The following is a 24,003-nucleotide window of genomic DNA, read 5'->3' as shown; positions in this document are numbered from 1 at the left end:
AACTTCCTATGTTAACTGGGAAATTTACTATATCCCAAAAATGAACACAAATATACTGGGGCAAGGCCTGCATCAATATTTCAAGTGTGCTGGATAATTGAAGATATTACTGTATTTAAATTTACAACGAACATTTTTGTCATTAGTCCCAATACTTAGTTCTCCTTTACAGGTACTGAAGGAGAGAGATTTTAGTTTCAACTAGGTTGCAAGCAGAGCACCAGTCAAGTGAGACAAACTAGAGCAATAGGCAAATGAAGTAATTAATTGACACAGGACAATTTCTCAGTACCAGCACAAAATGACAAGATACTGACCTCTGAGCTTTGGGTATTACTGAATATTGAGAATTACCAACCTGAATAATACTACCCAAACGCAGATAACAGACTGGGACATGCATCTCTCCAGAGAGTGACTTCAGGGGGAAATTAATTATAAAGTTCACAATGGGGAAAAAACCCTAAAGAGTTTTCTTGAAGCTGGCATGTACAGAATTAGCAAGAAAAGGTTTTTGTATGCTTCTGAGTAAGAAGGAAATAAGAAGCCAAGTTGAGAATTATTTTCCTAGTGTAGGAAATAACTCCACAGATAAAATATAAACTAAATATAAACAATAAAAAATATAAACTTCAATGAATTCAGGAAGTGAGAATGGTGTGAAATGTAGTTATATAGAATAAACCTTTATTTTCAGATAAATGGATCATTGTACAGACAAAAAAATTAAACAGCTTGAATTATGTTACCTTAATGCACAGATTACTGGTGGAATCAGTTACCTTAACACACACATTACTGGTGGAATAGTTTTAGTGATTCAAAAAATATTACAAAAGTGCAAGACAAGCTGCACTACACACAAGGTAGAAAAATTTACATTAGACAACTACAATAAAAACACCTGCTAGTATTCATTTTAAAAATAGTATCTAAAACATGAATTACACCGCAGTTCTGCAGGTGATCCTCAATGAAATCTGTAGTGTGACAAGATCTATGCAAAACAAAAGCTGCACACAGAGATGAACTACAAAAATGTCCATCTAGAATGCCAATTACAAGCTACTACTGAAGTGAATTGAACTTTGAACTAGCCTTTGAGACTGTGGCAGGACAGCATCAGGCTTTATCCATTAATATCAGCAAACTCATTAAATACATGTCTAATCTTCTAAAGCCACATGGATGACACGGGTGACAAAGTTACAATTATTAATTCTTAGCTGCTAGTCTGAAACAATCGTATCTGAATGCAGATGACATTACCGGACTTTGTGTCATAAACAAGACTGCATAGTAAGAATCATCGTGGAGTAAGTAATCACTCCCTCCGTCACTGATTAGATGTGATTGCTGTACATTCCACGTGCAAGATGCACTGCAGCAACTTGCCTAGTCTTCATTGGGAATTCCCTAATACTTTCAAAGCAGCTCGACCATCAGGCCTGCAGTAGTTAAGGGAGGTGGATGATCACCGTCATCCCAAGGGCAGTTAAGAATCAGTAATAAATGTTGTCCTTACCAATAATACCCCAAACCCCAATCTGTGGATTAATAACAAAATGATTGCAAGACATCTCATCCTTCTTCCGCACAATTGCCAATTACTTCAGAAAGAGAAATCTTCCTTATGCAAAGCTTTTATAAGCAATTAGTGAATCCTCAGCTAGAGTAGTGTTCAAGTTGGTCACTCAACTTCTGGAAGAACACCAAGAAATTGAGTAGAGAGATGAGGAAATATGCTACAACAAAAATCATGGATAAGGAACACCAGCTCCAAGACCAGGGAAGTCTGGTTTAAGAGAAAACTAAGGGGAGAATTAATGGAGGTACTCAAAAATCCCTCCCCAGAAGTAGAGGAGGAAGAGTAAATAGAGGACACAAGATTCAGATAACCATCTAAAGTATCATGAGGTTAGGAGAGTTTATTAAATGTGGTTTCATTCGATCTCGATTTATTTATTGAGATACAGCACAGAATGGGCCCTTCCGGCCCTTCCAGCTGTGCTGCCCGGCAATCCCCCGATTTAACCCTGGCCTAATCACAGGACAATTTACAATGATGAATTAACCTATCAACCAGTAAGTCTTTGGACTGTAGAAAGAAACCCACACAGCTCACAGGGAGAACATACAGGCAGCGGCAGGAAATTAACCCGTGTCACTGGTGTTGTAAACCATCGTGCTAACCACTACTCTACCGTGCAGATACGTTAGTGAAAGGTGAAAATATTGCCATGTACTGTCACCCCGCTATGCTATTAGAGGCTATGACCCAATGGTGTGGGGAAAATAAAATAACCCACCAAAAATTGAACTACTGATAATTTCATGTATTTAAAAGTGTGTTTAAACAGAGAGACAATTATAATTAAAGGAAAAAGTTAAATAGGAAATGCCTGAACATCTTTCTTTTCACGGAGTTACTCCAACGATCTCTTATAATTTCTCACCCCGCCCAATAGTGCTTTGATTGTGGTGAAAACATTGTAATAAAATTGTACAAAAGTAATAAATCTTAAGGAAAAGAACAAGTCTCCTGCTGTGGAACACACCTTCGGCATGATCCACACATCAACGGGACAAGTACAATTTTAGACAAGCCGTACTTGGTCAGCACTTAAGTCGTCAGAGATAAGATAGGCACAATAAGCTATAAAAATACTATGTGCAACCAATTTTCTTGCTCCCTTCCCATACTAGTCATCAATAACAGGTACGGTGAGCTAAAGTACACACGTCTCCAGTTTAGTCGGAATGGATTTAACATTAGCGTGACTTTTTAACAGTTTTAAACTACATTGACTAGGTAGCCATCCTTTATATAACTACTATATACTGCAAAAATTATTTTTGCAAGTTTGGAAGTGGAACATAAAGACAAGGCATTTTTACATAGATAACATTTAGTCTTGATATTCTCCGCTACTGCAGAGGACTGTCAAATGCTGATTCGGGTAAAATTGTGATTTTCAATTTTTTCTCTGGCCAGCTGTACTCCTTTGGCAGTTTCACCTGAAGAAAATAATAAACATATTTAGTGAGTAAAGTAAAACTGGAAATGGCATCAATAGAAAATTAAACATTTAATAAGCAACAGTAGAGCTACTTGTTCTTTACTGACCTACTAATAAACCCTTAAGTTAGAAGGAAGAAATATTCTGTGAGCTGCTAATCAGAAGTTGGTGGCTGGTTTGTGATGTTCTGCTTGTTTCATAGAAACAGCATCATCAATTTACGATTCTGAGGCTTCAGTAATCACCACACTTGTATGATACCTACTGATTTAATTTGCATAGACTGAGCAATCTAACTTTCAAGAATATAACAAATGTTTGTCAATCAATCTCATCCCCGGGATTGTGGACTCATTCCTTCAGTGAACTGTGATTGGTTTTCAAGTTGCCATGATTTAATTTTTTTTGCTTGCATTTCCTTTATTTGATCTCTCTACACCCTGCCCCCAACCAATCTCTGTTCCTCTACATCTCTCTTTCAACATCCATTTCCACTGCCATGGCCTGAATGACTTCTGTCCAGTTGCACTCACCCCCATCATTGCAAAGTGCTTTGAGAGACTGGTTCTATCATATCTGAAATCCTGTCTGCCCACTACCCTGGACCCCCATCAATTTGCCTATTGCACCAACAGGTCAACAGAGGACGCCATCTCCATGGCACTTCACTCTGCCCTGACCCACCTGGACAGCCCAAACTCTTACGTCAGAATGCTGTTCATTGACTTTAGTTTGGCATTCAATACTGTGATCCTCTCCAAGCTGATCGTCAAACTTCGCCAGCTTGGTAACAGCTCATCCCTCTGCAATTGGACCTTGGACTTTCTGACTAACAGACCCCAATCAGTTACGTTAGACAACCTCTCCTCCTCCACTCTCACCCTGAACACCGGTGTGCCTCAAGGCTGTGTGCTGAGCCCTCTTCTGTACTCCCTTTTCACCTATGACTGTGTTCCTGTACATGGTTCTAACTCCATAATCAAGTTCGCAGACGACACCACGATGGTTGGCTTGATCAGAGGGGATTACGGGACAGTCTACAGGGATGAGGTCCAGCACCTGGCTGCGTGGTGTGCCGACAATAACCTGACCCTTAACATCCAGGAGACCCTTAAGACCAAGGAGATCATTGTGGACTTCAGGCATGCTAGAAGCTACATTCACGTCCCCATCTACATCAACGGAGCTGTAGTGGAGCGTGTATCAAGCTTCAAATTCCTTGGTGTCCACATTTCCGAGGATCTCACCTAGTCCCTGAACTCCTCCATCCTGATCAAAAAGGCACAACAGTGCCTTTATTTCCTGCGGAGCATGAAGAAAGCTCACCTCTGTCCCAAGATACTGACGGACTTTTACCGCTGGACCATTGAGAGCATACTCACCAACTGCGTCTCAGTGTGGTATGGCAATTGTCCTGTATCGGACCGCAAAGCACTCCAGCGTGTGGTGAAAACTGCCCAGCGGATTATCGGCACCCAATTGCCCACCATTGAGAACATCTACCATAAATGCTGCCTGGGCAGGGCAAAAAGCATGGATCTCACCCTAACCATGGACTTTTTACTCTCCTCCCATCCCAAAGACACTACAGAAGCCTCTGCTCCTGCACCAGCAGGCACAGGAAGAGCTTCTTCCCTGAGGCTGTGACCCTGCTGAACCTCACATCACAGCACTAAGCAGTACTGCACCCATATTGTACTGTCTCAGTACTTTTAGATTTGTGTGCTGTATTTTTTACTCACAGTTATTTTGTAAATAACACTATTCTTTGCAGATGCTAACTGCATTTCATTGGCTTTGTATCTGTACTCGGCACAATGACAATAAAGTTCAATCTAATCTAATCTAATTTCATTTTGAAACCATCTACCCTAATTCACCATTTTCAGTCTGTGTGTGTATATATATCTAAAGCCTCCAATTGATTATGCAGATACTATTTTTCTGTTCGAGTTTACCGAAACATTTGTTGTCCTATTACTACCTTGCACTTCCAGCAACATTGTAAGCAAAGTATTTCTGAGATGCAGGAATAGACTCTGAGATATCATACTTACTAATTTAATCTAAAATTCATAGGTTAAAGAAGTTTTGTACATCTTGCAAAAATATAAGAGAATCAGCCAGAACAAGCGGGATCTCCCAGTGGCCACCCATTTTAATTCCACCTCCCATTCCAATATGTCCATCCATGGCCTCCTCCACTGTCGTGATGAGGCCACACTTAGGTTGGAGGAACAACACCTTATATTCTTCTTAGGTAGCCTCCAGCCTGATGGCATGATCATTAATTTCTCGAACTTCTGGTTATGGTCCCACACCCCGCCCCACTCCCTCTCCATTTCCTATCCCCTTTTCCCTCTCTCAACTTATCTCCTTGCACATCCATTGCCTCCCTCAGGTGCTCCATTTCCCTTTTTCTTTCTTCCATAGCCTTCTGTCTCTTTTACCAATCAACTTCCCAGCTCTTTAATTCATCCCTCCCCCTCCCAGTTTCACCCGTGCTTCTCTCCCCTCCCCCCACCTTTTAAATCTACTCAATTTTTTTCTCGTCCTGCCGAAGAGTTTCGGCCCAAAACATCGACTGTATTTTTTTCCATAGATGCTGCCTGGCCTGCTGAGTTCCCCCAGCATTTTGCAAGTGTTGTAAGAGAATCAATCTTACTTTTCATAGATAATAGTGAAATTTTTAACATTTCTTCTCCCCACTACAACTATGTTTCACTTATAAAACCAGAAACAGTGGCATTACCAAAGGTAAACATTAAGCAATTAATGCCTTAAGGCACATATTACAATTATAATAATAGATCCAAGTGCTATTTAAATTACTGGCACTTAAGTTGACGATAAGTATTCTCGACGCCCATATGGGACTCCGGGTTAAAGATCTTCCCTGCTTCTCCAACAACTCAGTAAGAGCCTCAGAAGAACGAAGATTTTAAAAAAAATCATTGCTCAAATTTGATTACTGAAATTATCAATAATTGCTTGTGCTACACTATTTGATCATACCAAAGAACAGCAATTTTACTCCAAAATATTGGAAAGATTTGAATAAATTCTAAAAGTGCTTAAAATGTACTGTAGCATTTAATTTCTCTAAATTACCAACTGCTTTTAAACAGTGAGGACAAAGGAGGAATTTCTACATTTACTTAAATCCAGGCAATCATGACTTTGCTTCAATGTTATTTTTAAGATATCAAAATTTACTACTGCAATACTTATAGCAGAAAACAATAGTAATTTTGACTATGAAACTGCAGTTTAGGGAGAAAGTTTTCTTACAACATTTTATGAAATGTTGAAGACTGTTTACTTGCTACTGCTGCCTGACAGTGGAACAAGAGAAAACAAAGTTCTAGTTAAATTGGGGGGTGGGGGTGGTGTTGTAACACACATACTATGTTAACAATATTCCAATAAAATCAATGCTTTGAATAACCAAATGAAGGTATGTATATTAACCTGATGGTGAATGTGGTTGCATTGAACACAAAATCAATATTGTACAAACTGGGACTCTAAAGAATACATATACTGTACATATTTCTCTTTATACATGCACATAAACCAAGTTTCCCTTAATCTCTGATGACTTGTTTATGAAATCTTACTTCTTCTGGGGAGGCCAGGTCTTCCAAATCCTCTAACATCCTTTCCACAAATTCTTCATTCAGCAGAATCTGCAAATGGTTACAACAAAGTTGAGGTGAATAGACACTTCCTTCCACATGTCTCATCATATAATTGAACTCTGAGCAAACTATTGGGGCACAGTCTGATATCATCTTCATTCAATGAGGTAACGTCACATCAAAACTGAGAATTTTTACAGATTCTACAATTAACCCATTATGAATATCCCTTGAAACTTAAAAACTGCCTCACCTGCAGATGCTGGAAATCCGAGCAACACAGTCAAAAAGCTGGAGAAGCTCAGCAGGCCAGGCAGCATCTATGGAAAAGTGTACAGTTGACGTTTCGGGCCGAGACCTTTCAGCAGGTCCTGCTGAAGGATCTCAGACCGAAATGTCGACTGTACTCTTTTCCATTGTTGCTGCCTGGCCTGCTGAGTTCCTCAGGCATTTTATGTGTGATGCTCCCTTTCACTCTCCCTGGTCCACCCATAGTTTTATACACTTCCATTAAGTCTCCCTTCACTCTCTGTTCCAAAGTAAACAACCCTCAGCTTTATTTCTAACTTCAGGTGTAGTCCTGGCAGCATTCTCTCAAATCCCCTTTGCAACCTGTTGTCCTGTCACATCTATTCTACCAAACCAAAGACTTTCTTTGGTTCTAGCAGAATTTGAACTCCATTGTTTTCCAGTGCAATAGATACAGACATCCCACCTCTCCCGGAACTTCCGGAAGTCTCCCGCATATTAATAGTGGCTCCCTGATGCCCGCAAATTATAAACAATATCACGGAAATCAATTTTTTTTGAGAGCAAGCGAGAGAAAAGCAAGAGAGCGCGCGAGAGCGACGAGAGAGTGCGCGCACGAGCAATAGTGAGAGAGAGCACGCGCGAGTGCCATGGCAAAGTGTTCCAAAAAAATATATAAAACGTACGTCACCCCAGACTACACTAAAGTGTACCCCTTCCTAATAGGGGTCAAAATAATGACAGTGTTGCTCGCTGCACTGTTTGCAACAGTGACTTTTCTATTGTCCATGGTGGGTTAAGATTGTAAATGACATGTTGAGGTGGGTTTAACAGGTGTCATTCATTCATTAGCATAGCTAACGTTATTTAAACTAGCCAGCCAGCTGCTAAGGAGCTACTCTATTGCAGACATCCCACCTCTCCCGAAAGTCTCCCGCAAATTGATGGTGCTACCTCCCTGAAATGAGTTTTTGCAGGGTGGAATGTCTGTAGATATGAAAACCAAAATATATTATTTTTCTGGATTATCTTAGGATATTAGTGATCTATTTACATTAACTCTGAAGTCTTTTGCTTATTTGTCACTGATTTTTTAAGAACACAAGCAGCTCCAGCCTCTCCTCCTCACATATTTTTAAGCACAGAAATGGCATTTGATTGAAATGTATGAAACATATATTTGTGCACCCTCCTAACCCCCAGAAAAACAATTCCTGAGGAACATGGCTAGAAGCCATATGCAAAAAATGAGATGATTTATTTGTGACTTTTGGGATCTCTGCAGGTAAATTGAAATGTTATTCCCTTTTTCCATTTACTTTTAAATTCTTTGTCAAGTTTCCTTTAATGCCTTTAAATGCATGAAGGGCTAAATTGATACATGGGATCATTAGTGGCTCCTGGTTGACAAGGGACTTTTAGAGCAGTGCACAAATGAGTGTGTTCCAGTGAGTCTGAGTATACAGAGCAAATGTATACACATCCTGAAGGTTTGTGCTGGTGCAAATTAAATGCCTAGGAGAAATTTCCTTCTGCAAAGTCCTTTAGTTGAGTGATTTATGATGAGAGCAAAATTGAAGCTTGTCAGTACCACCACAAGTTTTTAAATGTCCCAGGGGTATTCTGTGCATTGGACTTTTTGAAGGTGATTTCTTTCATTTCTGATTACTAATGCTAAACCGATGCAAGTATCAGGGTAGCACATGCAAATTTAAAATCTGCAGATTTTCAGCATCTGAAAGATCTCCCGTGTTTATGATTTTCAAGTATCAGGACAGGTTCTACTCTTCTGTCATCCAACTAATAAAACATTTCCACCTATCGTTGGAACTGGGCGCTTTAAGTAATGTGTAACTGCATCTTGCAGTACCGTCCCTAACTATTTGGGCTTTCCATATGTAGTGGTTCTTTAAAAGAATGTCTAATTGTGTTGAAAGCACCAGTTTTTTTTTATAAAATGCATTGTAGTTCACTTAAGTTTATGGATGTTCTTTTAAAAGTTCAATAGAATGTACTTCCACTACACTTTTACATTCCAAACATTTTAAACAATGTAAAACAGAATCTCAATTATTCATTTTGTATCATTGTAAGCTGATTAAGTTAAATTTATTACTTTTGGTTATGGAACTTGCAAGAGGAGAAAGTTTCTCCCTAATTGCTCTGCTCTACCAAAACCCTTAGCTTTTGAAACATCCCACTTTCTTCACTTTAAAGATAAGTGATCCTAGTTTTTAAACTATCTTTCCACAAAAACAGGCTCCCCTGACTCTGCTGTCATCCTGTTTAATCTTTCACCGCTTTCTAGTACTTTGAACCTTTCATGTGACGTTTAGTATTATACTCCAAACTAAGTTGGGTCTTATCATTGAGCACCATGACTTCCTTATTTTTCTATTCTAAAGGCCTATATATTTATTTAACTTGCTCAACCTGCCTTGCCGTCAAGGATATGTGGCAAGTCACTACCTCTAACCCTGCTGTTGCAAAATCTGAGAGCCATATCATTTAGATTACACTGCTCTTCTATTTACTTGCAAAACATTGTTTAGTGGATGCCTATTTTCCCAGCTGTATCTGTAGCAGATTTTTAGTGTGTACAGAATGTCCAATATTAAAGTTAGTGATGAATAATGCCCAATTTTAGCTCTTTTGCCAAAATAATGCTACTGCACACTATAAAGTCCTAAATCTGAACATACAAAGGAAAATGGTGAGAGAGCTAAATTTAACGAGGTGCTAGTGGAGTTTAGGTCAAAGCATGTAACAGTGACACATCAAAGGTATTGATTGGAAGTTTTAATGAAGTACTAAACAAAAGAAGTAATCTATTAATAATATAGATTGAGAGAGTTGTAGTTTTGCAATACTTGGTACTTTTGGTACTTGGCTACCAAAAGACTGGGGGAAGGACTTTGAACACCTCAGCTCTGTATATTTTAGACCAACTGTTTCGTAATTTCTTTAATGTTGGTTAAAGCTTATGGAATAAAATTGGTGCGGGACTGTGAGAAGGGATTTCAAAATGAGAATTTTTTGCAAAATTGTGTGAGTAGATCTCTATTAGATATAGATTAACAAGAGATTCTGCAGATGCTGGAAATCCAGAGCATCACACACAAAATGCTGGAGGAACTCAGCAGGTCAGGCAGCATCTCTGGAGAGGAATAAACAGTCGAAGTTTCAGGCTGAGGCCCTTCATCATGACCATGAAGTATCTTCCTGCTGAAGGTTCTTGGCCCATTACATCGACTCTTTATTCCACTCCATAGATGCTGCCTGACTTATTGAGGGGCTCCTGCATTGTGTGTCCGTCAGATTTGGATTGAGACAACTCATTTGTTCTGGAAATGTTCTCTGATTTTCTCCCCGCACCCCCCCCGCCATGTTTTTTGAAATAATTTGGGAAGCAGATAGTTCAAAAATTTTACTGTGTATTTGGGAAATGAGAATGCACAGTAAATAAAATTAGTGTAGCAGGTTCTGTAAATGTTTTCATTATGCTGTAAAGTCCTTGAATGAATTGTTTTGAATTAAATTATGTTTATTCTTGAAATGCCTAAATATCTATGAACTGAAAGTGCTAGGCTTTACATTCAAGATTGGTTGAAAAATCACATAGGTTATAAACTAGCTACTTGGATACTGCTGAGAATCACTGCCATTCATCTAGTGTCCTCTTGTTTGAGGGTGAAAGGGAAACCTACTTCCTCTAGTAGTGAGAATAATAATTATTAAAGTTTTAAGCCATATGGTATTAGTAGAGCAGAGTTGAGGAACTCGCTGCTTTCCACAACCTAGTAGTGCAGGTCCAGTGGTGGTTAAAAGCCCTCAGCAGGTATAAACGTAAACACGAGGAATTCTGCAGATGCTGGAAATTCGAGCAACACACATCAAAGTTGCTGGTGAACACAGCAGGCCAGGCAGCATCTCTAGGAAGGGGTACAGTCAACGTTTCGGGCCGAGACCCTTCGTCAGGATTAAATGATGGAAGAACTAGTAAGAGGACTATGAGCAAGAGCTCTTACTAGCTCTTCCTTCAGTTAGTCCTGACGAAGGGTCTCGGCCCGAAACGTTGACTGTACCTCTTCCTAGAGATGCTGCCTGGCCTGCTGCGTTCACCAGCAACTTTGATGTGTGCAGCAGGTATAAATTTTCATTTTACATAGACCTATGCCAAAGATGTGTAGGTAAGACTGTAAATATAAATTTGGTTAAGAAAGTCATGAGCTTTCATAGGCAATTCATTCCATGAGGATCACCAGACCCAGGCAGTTACTCTCCCAAGTTGTCAAGGCTGATCACTGATAACCCACCCCACCACACCCACAACCAGTAGTTTATTATTTCCTGTCAGTGTCATCTTACGTACAGTCACTTCTGTGCCGAGTGTCACTTTATGTACATACAATCAGTCTATGTATACAAGCTGACCTTATGTATTTGTATTTAGTGTTTTTTATTGTGTTCTTGATGTTTTTTTTTACGCTGCATCAGATCTGGAGTAATAATCATTTCATTCTCCTTTATACTTGTGTACTGATAAATAACAAAAAAAATCTAGAATCTTGAATAATGCCAAACCTATATAAAAAAAAATTTAGAAGTTAGTTTAGTTTTAAATGAGGACAAAGAGAGAAAGACAAAAATAGAAGTAAGGCACGGTCAAACAAGAATGCTTAAACAAAACTCCATCGGTTAAAGCATGGTGGCGAGGGTTTTGTAAGGAATGCCCAGAAACTGAGTATCATCCGGAGGCACAGCCAGCAGCAATGCCGGGATTTCTGTACAGATATAAAGGCAGAAATGATGATCAGATCAGGAACCTTAATTAGGGTCATGTAATGCTTGTCAAATTACAAAAATATGGAAGTAAAACAGCTTTTAGAAACGTGTCAGATTATGACAGAGAACCTGCCAACTCCATGTTCTTAATTACAGATTTCTTTTTGTATGTTAAAACAATACTTGTACTAACTTAAAAGTGGACAATTAATGCAAATGGGAGAGCAACAGAAAAATGAAGATTATATTTTAAAAGAATAATCACTAATAAAACCTTTAATGTGATTTGCAAGGTTAAGATTCTTAAGAAGAATATTTACGTAACCAGCCAGGATGGTTAGTTAGAAGTGGATAGTTATTTAACTTCACAAGAGGAGGAAGGCAAATTATTTTCTGCTATTGGCATAGTAATAACTGATTGATCACGTAGCCATAATGAGTAAAAGGCATGGTAGTAAAGCGGATGCTCACCTGTAGCCATGGACCGTGGGCTGCATATGGATGGTCCTCTGTGGCAAATGCCCCTTCAACTCCAGTAGAGACAAATGTGATCGCTGTATCTCCTGTTATGCTTTTGTAAGTAAAGTGCCTTCCATGTAACAATCTACCTCTAAAATTTAAAAAAAAAGCAAATTTCATCACAGACTTGTATTTGCTTTCACATATACAGGCTGCTTCGATTGAAACTATTTCTGAGAAGCAGCATAATACATTGACTAGGTTTCCACTAGGACTGGAAGAGAGATCCGTGCCTGCAGTCATGTGCTGTGGATGCGCTGTTGGACCAGGGGAGCCAAAGATATACATTTTGGCACACAGACCTACGGCTGGGTCAACTTTTACTTGAATTTTTTTTGGTGGTGGGGAGGGAGGGGAGAGTTCCACGTCTAAAGTGGAATGAAATTATCTGAGGAAGTAAAAATTAATTCTTTGTTGGGTGCAGGAGACTTTTATTTATTTATTTATTTAGCCATCCAGTGCAGAGTAGACCCTTCCGGCCCTTCGAGCCACACCGCCCAGCAACCCCACAACGACAATGAACCCTGACTTTATCATGGGGCAACTTACAATGATCAATTAACCTATCCGGTAGGTCTTCAGACTGTGGGAGGGAACTGGAGCACCTGGGGAAACCTCACGCATCCCACAAGGAGCATGTACAGAGACTCCTTACAGAACGGCATCAGAATTGAACTCTGGATCACCTCGAGCTGTAACAGCCTTGTGCTAACCACCACGCTCCTGTGGTGCCGATTGATAAGTATTTCATTGTAACTTTGAAATATACTAAAAAAAGGAAGAACTGGAGTAACGATGTTTAATTTTATCAGGAAGTTTGTACAGATGATGATGACTAGACTGTTCTATTACATCTTAATACCCTGACGACTGTGCAGGAGTTGTGATAAAACACAGAATAGTTTACCAAAGTCTCCTAAGAGCTAAAACTATGTGAATCTCTTCTGGATCAAATTGTACTTTTTAAAAATATTCAGGTAGGATGTAATTCAACAAACTTAAATGCTGAACAGTTCATTTTATCAAAGAATATGGACGCATTAAATTTGATCCTAATCTTGATGCGGATTCTGAAGAACAATCATGGATTTTGGAAATAAAGCAATATGGAAATCCCACTAAATTTTACTGAGCTGGCCAAAGCTACACTGGGAAGGAAAAATGCAACTTTGAATAGCTTTTAAAATGGTGCAGAAACTAATTTAATTCTTCACAATTTTCTAATAATACCAAAGCACAAACTTACTGCTTTGCAAATGTCTAATTATCTCATTTGTCCCATTGTTCATCCCGCCAAAGTTCATATCTATTACTTTATGAAATAGAAGGCCATTTGGCCCACTGAGCTCAGTCAGCTCCCGGTGTTTCCATTGTCCCATTCCCTGATTTCCCCGCAGCCTATCCTCTCCCATAAAGACATGCTACTTCAGGCCCATATCTCCTCCCAAACCTCCTGCCACCTGCCTACACAAGGAGAAATTTACAGCAGCCATTTAACCTACCAGAATACCTTTGGAATGTGGGGATAGCAGATGCAAGGCAAGAGCATGCAAATGCCACACAGACAGCACCTGAGGTTAGGATCAAAGCCGGGTCACTGGAGCTACAACAGCATTAACTGCTGCACTGCTATGCTGCCCAAGAGTAATAAAATGCTTCCTTGTGATTGAAAGGTCTTTTCAAAGCTACTCTGAAAATTGTTAGAGTACATTTTTTTCCTCTAATTTTCCTAGCCCAAACTGCCAGTTTTTACCTCAAAGCCCATAACTAAGTCGTAACATTTTGCCATGCAAGATTCAATCCTGCATGTATGGATTTTCTTTGATCCTTACTAGTTCAAATAATGTTTATAGTGTTACGATGAAAGCTTTCTAGATTTCATTTCTTTCAGCAAAACTTAGCAACTGTTCACCTCAGTGACAGTGGAATAAGAGTTCCTGATTCCTGGTTGAATTTAAGGTGTACACTCTCCAGCTGCCTGGTGCGGATCAATTCGTGAGGAACAATAGCAGCAGAACTTTCACTCTCCAAACTATCTTTTCTAGTCCTAGAAAGCAGAACAAGGAAACAAATTAAAATTAATTTATCACAAACAAGAGAAAATCTGCAGATGCTGGAAATCCGAGCAACACTCACAAAATGCTGGAGGAACTCAGCAGGCCAGGCAGGCAAGAGTTTGGGTCCGTGGCATCGACTGTGATTTTCTCCATGGGTGCTGCCTGGCCTGCTGAGTTCCTCCAGTGCTTTGTGCGTGCTGCTAAAATTCATTTATAATAGTTTAATACAATTAAAGAAAATATCAAAAACTAATATTAATCTAATAAAAATTTAAAGCTTGAAATTAGGCAATTATGCATATTGAAATCCTAGCATGAATGCCACAGGACTGGACACAATTTAGTGTAAGTTGTGTAAGATGACACTGGAGTGTGGCAACTTGTTGCAAGCTGCTCCCAGCAGACCCACTTCTTAGCACGCTGGAGGAACTCAGCAGGCCGGGCAGCATCCGTGGAAAAGTCTTTTCCACAGATGCTGCCTGACCTGCTGATTTCCTCCAGTGTTGACCCCAGCATCTGCAGATTATTTTGTGCTTACGAGACCCACTTCTTACTTCTATTTCAACTCCAACTTATTAACAGGAGCCCGTTGGCCGTAGTGTGGGGACATGGCCTCCAAATAATCAAATTCCAACCAGCAGTTATTCATTCAAAGCAACAAAATGCCCCTGTATTTCATCAGGCTGGAACTGCACACATTACCAGGTGATCAAATACATGTTTACACATTTCTTCTATTTTAAAATAAATTGGCAGGCTTGATAACTGAATTATGCTGAATCAAGTATCAAGGATCACGTAATACCCTCAAGTTTCCATAGACTCCAGAATCATAAACAGTATTTAACACATTGGAAAACTGGTTTATGATCACCTGCAGAACTCTCAATGAAAATTAACACAGAAACATTTTTCAGATCACTTGCTTGAAATGTTATATGTTCAGTACCATATAGACAGAGCTGATTACACTGGGGAGGGGGTGGAAGGGAAGCAAATATTCCTATGTTCACAGAACTCAATGCCCAATCTAAATTGAGTAAACCTATTTCTCTTTATCCTCTAATGAAAACAGTAAAATAAACAATACAGATTATTACACTAAGGAGTTAGCCATTTCCATATTAGTGCAATTTTTAAATATAAGCATAACAACATTTTCAGAGTTCAATGAAGGGAACACAATAAAACAACAATAAATTAGTCCAACAAGTTATTTTTTCCTAGTGAAACTTTAAAACACTTAAGACATCTCAGGTACTTCTCTTTGCTCCATTCGAAAGTAGTTTGTCATAAAAAAAATCTGTAAAAGTATGAGTAAAGGTATTTCAAATTGCACTAAGTTCCCATTTGAACTTTTTTCAGAAGTCTCATTTTCCTCTTGAAACTATCACTCCATCTGATATCTTGCTCAAATTATTATTATTTTTGGCCTTTTAAAATCAGTGTTATTTGGCTGATTGACCATGGGGAGGAACCATTGTGACCAAGCCCACCTCCATTCCCAACGTTCATTTCCAACAGATCTAGATGGGTCTTCTTCAGGACCTGCACCCCTTGTCTGAACTTCAATCAGTCTAACCTGGTCAGGTATACTTTGGATGGTACGACTAGAATTCTGCAATTTACACTTTTATCCCTACTTTCATTTAATAAATTGTTTTAAGGCTCTTCTAGCAGATAACAAAGATATCACAGAGATAACAAGATATCAAAGAGAACACAGGCGCTCACATGTTGAAATAGGGTAACATTATGAGGAGCTCTGGCCTCAACTCCAGGGACCCAAGTTCAATTGCTATCTGTTAAGATATTCTTCCGAGGGATCCTCCAGTCTCTTCTCATATCCAAAAAGACCTACTAATACTGAAATATTCTTTAGTGTAGGCAGGTGTCAAAAGAATCAAAAAAGTGAGAAATTAAAAAAGAATTGGGTTGCATGACCCCAGGGAAATAGGACTGATGCGATTGTCCTGCTGTGAGCCAGCATGGATTCAATGGGCCAAGTAGCCTTCTGCGATATGACTTTAAAAGGAATGCTGTTAGATACCTAAAGTATAGCTGCAAGGTTCAATTTTAGGGACATTTCTAAGGTGGAGGCAAATATTTAGAGAACTTAGTCCTGTGAAGACATTATTGTTGCATATTCTACAGCAATTACAATTCAGATGACATAAAAGCACACAGTGCATCACAGGTAGGAACAGAGTAGAAGATACAGGGCAAAAAGATGGCAGAAGCAGGATCAGGCAATTCAGGCTTGAAGGAATTTCTGAAAACTGGCTAAGATACTGAAACAAGCACAGAGGCACTGAAGATGAAAATGATTTTAGCAGAAATGCATAAATGAACCTATCATCAAAAAGAAAAGGAGAAGCTGAAGTAATTAGGGTCATTACAGAAAATGTACTGAGAGATCACTCAGTACGTAACAGCACGTTCAAGTGATGCACAGTTAGGAGTGAAGATGGGCAAAGTTTCTTCGACTTGGATATGTTAATGAGATAAAAGATCAGGGTCAAGAGGATAATGTCTATAAACAGTCAGGTTGCATCTCTGGGAAGGGACAAAAATATGTTGTGCTTCATTGCTAAATGTTACAGCAACACAACCTAATAAGGATCTGCAAAGTGAAGGTAAAAAGATATTAAACACTACGCCACAGCCGATCCTGTTAAGTTCACTGACAAACAGAAGTAAAGAATTATGAAAGCTTTTAATATGCTGCCAGTCTGAATTACATATCTCAGCTTTAAGGGAGCTGTGGGGGAAGTAGATTGTCACATAGGATTTGTTTCCATGGTGTCCAAACAATTCTTAACACATTAAATGAGTGAAAATTTGATTTACATATGTACTTTTAACTGTAAACAGTTATTTTAGTTTTCTAATTAAGTGGCAAAAATACTGATAACAACCATGATCCAACACAACTTAACTCCATACAGTAAAATTACCACTTAAACCACAAAATGCCAGTGAATCCTATTTTCTCCAAATATCTAAAACCTACCTCTCAAAAAAAATCCTAGAAGTACACTGCCCATTTCTTTTGGATTTTAGCCACTTGCAACCATAATTTTAGAAAGCAATAATTGTTTTATATCTACTTAAAATTCAATACACCAAAATCTCTTTCATATCAAGAAATTCGAGCCAACAACCAATTCTAACAAGTGCCTTTTATGGATGGCACCAAATTCTGAAGCTTTTCAGTGGCTAAAAATGTGCAAAATTGAAAATGAATAAAAGAAATGTTTCCATGTGGTTGGAAGGAGAAAATTAAATGATTTATGGTTAGCATATTTATAATGGAAACATAACCTAATAGCCCACGAATCCAGATTTTCATGCAATAAAATGAATAGCTGGGCTATCCCATGTATGGCTGTGAACTGGACCCTCCCGCAGCAATAAGTTTCCAAAGAGAAAAATAAGGTTCAAAAGTTAATTAATTAACTAACTATATATTTTATTGTTAATTTTTATTTTAAAGAAAGTTCTCTGGTCCAGGTTAATTATTTCCAGCTTTTCATTGCAATGAAGTAAAGCAAACATTATGTTCAACATGTTTTTTTCCAAAAACTGTCCACATTCTAACCTGAGTGGGTAGCCACACTTCAAATATTAGTTAAAACAGGTAAAAGTATCCCTGTGGCTTTTATTGTGCATCAGTAAAAGCCAGTTCATGTTACTAATAAAAGATGGCACTTACAGAACACAAACTCTACAATAACTTTGCATAATGTAGTTTTACAAAATTTTACGATAAGAACCACTAAAGCGTCGAACAAATTCAACTCTGACTTGCCAATTGCAGTATTGTATATTGGTAACAAACAGAAAACTTCCCACTAATTCTAATTCAACTCTACATGCAATCATTAAATTATAACAACATGAAATTTTTAAAAATGTAATAATTTTTTTTCTATTAACTTTGTAATGAAAATGTGTGACAAGAATATACGCATAGGTTGGCAAAAAAAAACATTTGAAATTTCTCAGCTTAATGGTCTTTTTAGCTAAGTAGAAATGCAAGTATAATCTGAGCTTCACAACCCCAGAGAGACTGGGAAAGGGTAAGACAAACTGTGCATTATATTCTTACCTTTCAGTTTGCTTGCTCTGGAAATGGCCCACTGATTGCACTAGTCTATGGAAAAATTATGGGTAGATTTGTACCAAAAATAACCACAATGCCATATTTCAAAAACAAAACTATTTAGATTTACAACTAGGATTAATATTTGATCTTTTTTTGATCTGTTATTTTCAAAGGTTGAAACATATTCTATTTCTTTAAATCATTTGAAGTTAGATATATTAATCTCAAATTTTAGAAAAATATCAAAGTATGCTTCATGGAGTGCAGTATTATATGTTGGAAGCTTACATTATAGCAGATACAAAAGCTACATTAGCATGTATACTGCAACATGCTTTAAACTTAGCAAATGAGAATCTATATTTAAACAATCATGAACAGTTCATGGAAGGAGTTCTCATTATGTTGAGGTCATTATTATCAAAAAGCTTAAGGAAAATGGGAGCAAATAATTCAGATTTTACAACAATGGTGCCACCACCTCCATGACGTAGTACAGTTCTTTCTGCATTTTAAAAACAAATATTTATTGACTTAAACTCTCTTCTACTTAACTAGATTCACAAGTAGTGTTACCTAAACCACACATATGACATCCCCATCCTTTCAACATTCTGCATAGCTTGGTGATTCTGTTTATAATTCAAAATTACCATCTGACGCAACAAGGGAGAAATTATAGGTAAACAGGGGTACATCATAATCTTAAACTGTTAACACTGCCCATCTGTTAGAGAACGTGACATAATAGTATTTTCATGTTTGACTGTAATGTCTCTTGCACATCACTACAGTCAGTCTCCATAGTACAGGTGACCCCCAAACTTATGCCCTTATTGAGTTCATAATTTACCATCCAAAATGTGAGAGAGAATGAAATTGGCTCTCACTGTGCATGTGCGTGGGCTAACTAAATATAAAATACTCTCCCCCCCCCCCCAATTTATGTTTCTTCACACATGCAGGTGGCATAGCTTTATATTATGAACTGTTTGCTAGGAGTGTACCACTCTGTAACACGAAGTCATTTATATGGCATGACCAACTGAGGCAGCTATCTTGTTCATGCTGATGCAAGGAACTAACTCAATAACCTAACATACAAAAAGCTACAATTTACTTGAATAAAATGACGAAGCCAGAAACAACGGAGTGGAAAACAACTGGTATTACAATCACAGAGGCTCTACATACACGCTCCCACGGTCGACATCCTGGATAGACCAAGAAACTATTTATTTCACTTCTTTCATGTGCTTTACAACTGTTTTTTTTTTGTCCTTAATGTGGTTCTGGAAGTGTTGGAGCCTGTGATTTGCAGTTTGGAGATTGTTTGGGTGTTTCAGCACTCTGCAGTCTCCGAGAGGATTCCAGGAGGCAGTGGCAGCAAGAACAAGTATCGTGGCAAGGAGAGGCGCAAACAGATGTTAGACTCCATTTTTGCAATTAAAGCTTCCACTGTTCGCTGGCTGCCTGCCTTCTGATCACTGGTGAGATCACTCTGCTGCTGGAGAGGGGGGAAGACTGCATGGCCTACCTGAGAACGTTACCCAGGTTTTCTGCCTTCTGGATTTGGATATGAACTTGGACTATGGACTACTCCCTCCCACCTCCCCCCCCCCAATCTTATAATTTTTTTAATATTTTGTTTTTTGCCTTACTTTGTTTTTCTCGTTTTCTTTAAACATGGGGAGGGGTGGGAAGGGAGGGGTTGCGATGATCGTGCTGCCGTTCTTTTCTTTCTTGGTTTCGTGGCTATCTGGAGAAGAAGATTTTCAGAGTTGTATACTTCGATAATAAATGAACCTTTGAACCTTTATTTTTTGAACCCTGGATTCCCTTTTAAACATATTATAGCAAAACAAAACCATTAGTTTTTGATGGGCGTATTTTGAGAGGAAGTATCAAAAAGGAGCTAACATTTAATGAGGAAATTACAACATGGAAACAGGTCTCAAATCAACCAATTTGTCTGGATGTTTATCGTCCATAAATAGTAAAAGTTTTATGAAGCTGCTCTGCTCCCAAGCATCTTTATTCTCTTCCTTCAAACAGTAATCTGACAGTCTTAATCACATCTGTTCTCTCGTTTTCAGTTCTACCATGTACACACTAACACCAACACAGTATCTATTCCAAGTCCAATAAGACAAGGAACATGGGATGTTTTTTTTTTAAAATGCACCTTTAATGTAGGAAACGGTCCCAGGGTCATAAATTAGATAGACCAATCAGTTATTGGAGCAGGGGAGAATGAAGAAATGACATAAGATTGATCAAAAGTGGGTTCTAAGGAGTGACAGAATTCTTGGAAGCAAAAATAATTATGCAGAGGCGTAAGTGGGGAATTTGAGAGCTTGACATTTACAGAGCTGATAACATAGGCAGTAAAGGTGGAAGAATCTGCTAAGATATGTGACTCCTAAAGCATTGGAATGCAGTGATCTTGAAGGAATAGAAGTTGCAGAGGCAGAATAGGGCAAGAATGGATCTGAACAAGTACACATATCCTGCATCTAATTTCTTGTATTCTAGGAATGTAGGTTAGCAAGGGAAAGTTGGGATTCTTGCGAGGCGCAGGAAGGCAGAATTTTGATTAGGTGTAACTTTACCAAAAGAAAGAGATGCCAGAGAAGGGAGCATCGGAATAACTAAGTCTTAAGATTTTTAAAAAGGCATAATGAGAGATACAAATGCAGGGGGCAACTTGGGCTCAAGTGCAGTATCCAATGCACAGATTCATTCAGCTGAAAACAGCAAACGGAGAACAAGGATTGGGGGGGGGGGAACGGGAATACCAGATGTATGGAATGGCAACAATTTTATTCCTTCATTTATTCTTGAGCATTGCCCATCCCAACAGCTGTCATTTTAGAATCAAAACAATTACATTGACCTAGAACAGTCAAAAGGAGACTTGACAATATTTCTTTAACTAAGTTACATTATTTAATCACATGAGGTTTAATGACAAATAGATTTTTACTTGCAGTTTTCAAGTGAATGAAGATTTTAAAGTATTTGAAATGCCACAGTGGGATCTGAAATTATGGTTTGAATGCCACTCCAGTAGGACAATGACCACACTATTATACCATGTGAATGGCTCTGGTCTTCAGTGTTCAATGCAAACTTCAATTTCTGCCACATTTTGGTACAGGAAATTATTTTAGAATTTTGATGGTGTATAGTACTATAATGAAAAGTAGAGAATAATGCCCAGCTCATGTGCAGTGGGATATTCTTAGATGTTGTAGTTCAGGAGTTTCCTGTACTAAACTGACTTGAAAGAGTTCAGATAATTTAATTTGAAAACAAAGCTGAAGACTTAATCAACAATTTTAAGTTTGTTTTGAGCCCTTCTGATATGGAGTATTATCAACCACAGTTTAAGATGTACATCTTAAATTAAAATACATCTTTTGGATTTCAATTCAGTAGAAAGGCAGAATTACAAATCTAAAAGAAAAAAATGCCCTCGAATTGTCATTTTAGGCCCACTTGTGATTTAATTCTCTTTTCAATGGATGGGGATGAGTCATATCTAATCTATGAATTCATTCCTGAGACAAGACGACCTGTCTGCTAGGCTAGAAACTCCAGCAGAATGTGAAGGTAAGCACTGCTAACCTATAAAGGTGTGACTAAAGATTGTTCCATACCCAAATATAAAAATTCTCTATGGTATACTACATATAACTGAACAGCAACCATCTTTATCTTTCAAGAGGAAAAATAAATACTAAATAAACTAAAATTATCATTAATACTATAATCATTGTCCAAACACTAGCAAAATCAGATGAGTGTTTTCTTTAAAAAAGTTAAATTTAACTTTGAAAGCTTCATATAAACATGTACAAATATTAAAGAGAAAGCCTTAAATATAGAATTAATTTGATCATTTTACTGAAAAAAATTAGTTTAACCTTTATGAAGAAGATCCCATTTTGCTGGTGAACTCAAAGTTCAAAGTAAATTTATTATCGAAGTACATAGACGTTACCATATAAAGCTGAGATTCATTTTCTTGCGGGCATACTCAATAAATCCATAATAGAATAATAACCATAATAAATCAATGAAAGACCACTTGGGCACTCAACCATTGTGCAAGAGACAACAAACTGCACAAATAATAAATAAATAAGCAATAAATACCCAGAACATGAGATGAAGAGTCCTTTAAAGCAAGTCCATAGGCTATGGGAACATTTCAATAATATGGCTAGTGAAGTTGAGTGAGGTTATCCCCTTTGGTTCAACAGCCTGATGTTTAAGGGGTAATAACTGTTCCCGAAGCTCCTGTCCTTCTTCCTGATGGCAACACCGAGGAGCGAGCATGACCTGGGGTGGTGGTCCCTGATGATCGATGCTGCTTTTCTGCAACAGCACTCCGCATAGAAGTGCTCTATGGTGGGGGAAAGCTTTACCCGTGATGGATTGGGTCGTATCCCCTACGTTTTGTATGATTTTCTGTTCAAAAACATTGGTATTTCATACCAGGCTGTGATGCAGCCAGTCAATATACTTTCCACTACACATCCATAGAAGTCTGTTAGTTTTAGATGTCATGACAAATCTTCACAAACTGCTAAGGAAGTAGAGGCGCTGCCATGCTTTCTTCGTAATTGAACTTATGAGCTGGTCCTCCAAAATTATCACACTGAGGAACTTAAAGCTGCATATGCTCTCCACCTGATCCTCTGATAATGACTGGCTCATGGTCCTCTGGTTTCCTCCTCCTGAAGTCAAAAATCAGCTCTTTAGTCTTGCTGACATTGAGTTGTTGTTATGACACCACTCAGTCAGACTTTCAATCTCCTTCCTATATGCTGACTCTTCACCTTTGATTCAGCCTACAACAGCAAAATCAAAACTGGTATTGGAGCTGTCCTTAGCCACACAGTCAAGTGTAAAGTAAGTAGAGCAGGAGACTAAGCACACAGCCTTGCAGTGCACCTGTGCTGATGGGAATTGCGAAGGAGATGTTGTTGCCAATCCAAACTGACTAGGGTCTGCAAGTGAGGAAATCGGATGTCCAATTGCACAAGGAGGTATTAAGGCCAAAGTCTTGAAGTTTATTGATTAGTTTTGAGGGAAGATAGCAGTGAATGCTGAGCTGTATTTGATAAAGAACTTCCTGATGTATGTACCTTTGCTGAACAGATGTTCCAGGGTTGAGTGAAGAGCCAATAAGATTGCATCTGGCGTGGACCTGATGCTCCGGTAGGCAAATTGGAGCGGATCCATGTTGCCTCTTAGGCAGGAGATGATGTTTCCATCACAACTCTCTCAAAACACTCCAACACTAGGGATATAATTGCTACTGGACAATAATCACTGAGGCAGGTTACCACATTATTCTTAGGCACTGGTATAAGTAAATTCTTCTTGAAGCAGGTGGATACCTCATACTGCTGAAGTGAGAGGTTAAATATCTCAGTGAACATCCAGTAAATTGTTTAGCACAGGTCTTTTCATGGGTTCACCCTCCCGAGGAATGCTCTTACAATATTAGCTTGTAAAACTAATATTAACTTTTCAGCAAAACTATTTCAAGCTAGCAAAATTATACTTACTTTAAAGCCTGAAAAAAACAAGTAGATGCAAATTAGACATTA

At 38.4% G+C, this 24,003-nt stretch overlaps 1 protein-coding gene across 2 annotated transcripts in view; it reads right to left on the bottom strand.

Annotated features, from left to right (window-relative positions):
- Positions 1-660: 660 nt before the first annotated feature.
- Positions 661-24,003, bottom strand: part of sufu (suppressor of fused homolog (Drosophila)) — a 109,306-nt gene continuing 85,963 nt past the window's right edge. Inside the window, exons 9-13 of one of the 2 annotated variants that reach the window (XM_072238908.1) lie at positions 18,383-18,427; positions 14,127-14,261; positions 12,167-12,305; positions 6,641-6,709; positions 661-3,018 (exon numbers count right to left, since the gene is read on the bottom strand). In XM_072238908.1, coding sequence (XP_072095009.1) covers positions 2,929-3,018; positions 6,641-6,709; positions 12,167-12,305; positions 14,127-14,261; positions 18,383-18,427 — 478 coding nt within the window. In that variant the 3' untranslated portion in view covers positions 661-2,928. The remainder of the gene's footprint in view (positions 3,019-6,640; positions 6,710-12,166; positions 12,306-14,126; positions 14,262-18,382; positions 18,428-24,003) is intronic. The other variant, XM_072238909.1, reaches the window with a different exon arrangement.

This window comes from Mobula birostris, chromosome 21, assembly GCF_030028105.1.
Source record: "Mobula birostris isolate sMobBir1 chromosome 21, sMobBir1.hap1, whole genome shotgun sequence".
In the NCBI taxonomy this organism is placed as follows: Eukaryota; Metazoa; Chordata; class Chondrichthyes; order Myliobatiformes; family Myliobatidae; genus Mobula; species Mobula birostris.
Note: the sequence above shows the minus strand (reverse complement) of the source record. Positions and strands in the feature narration are given on the sequence as shown.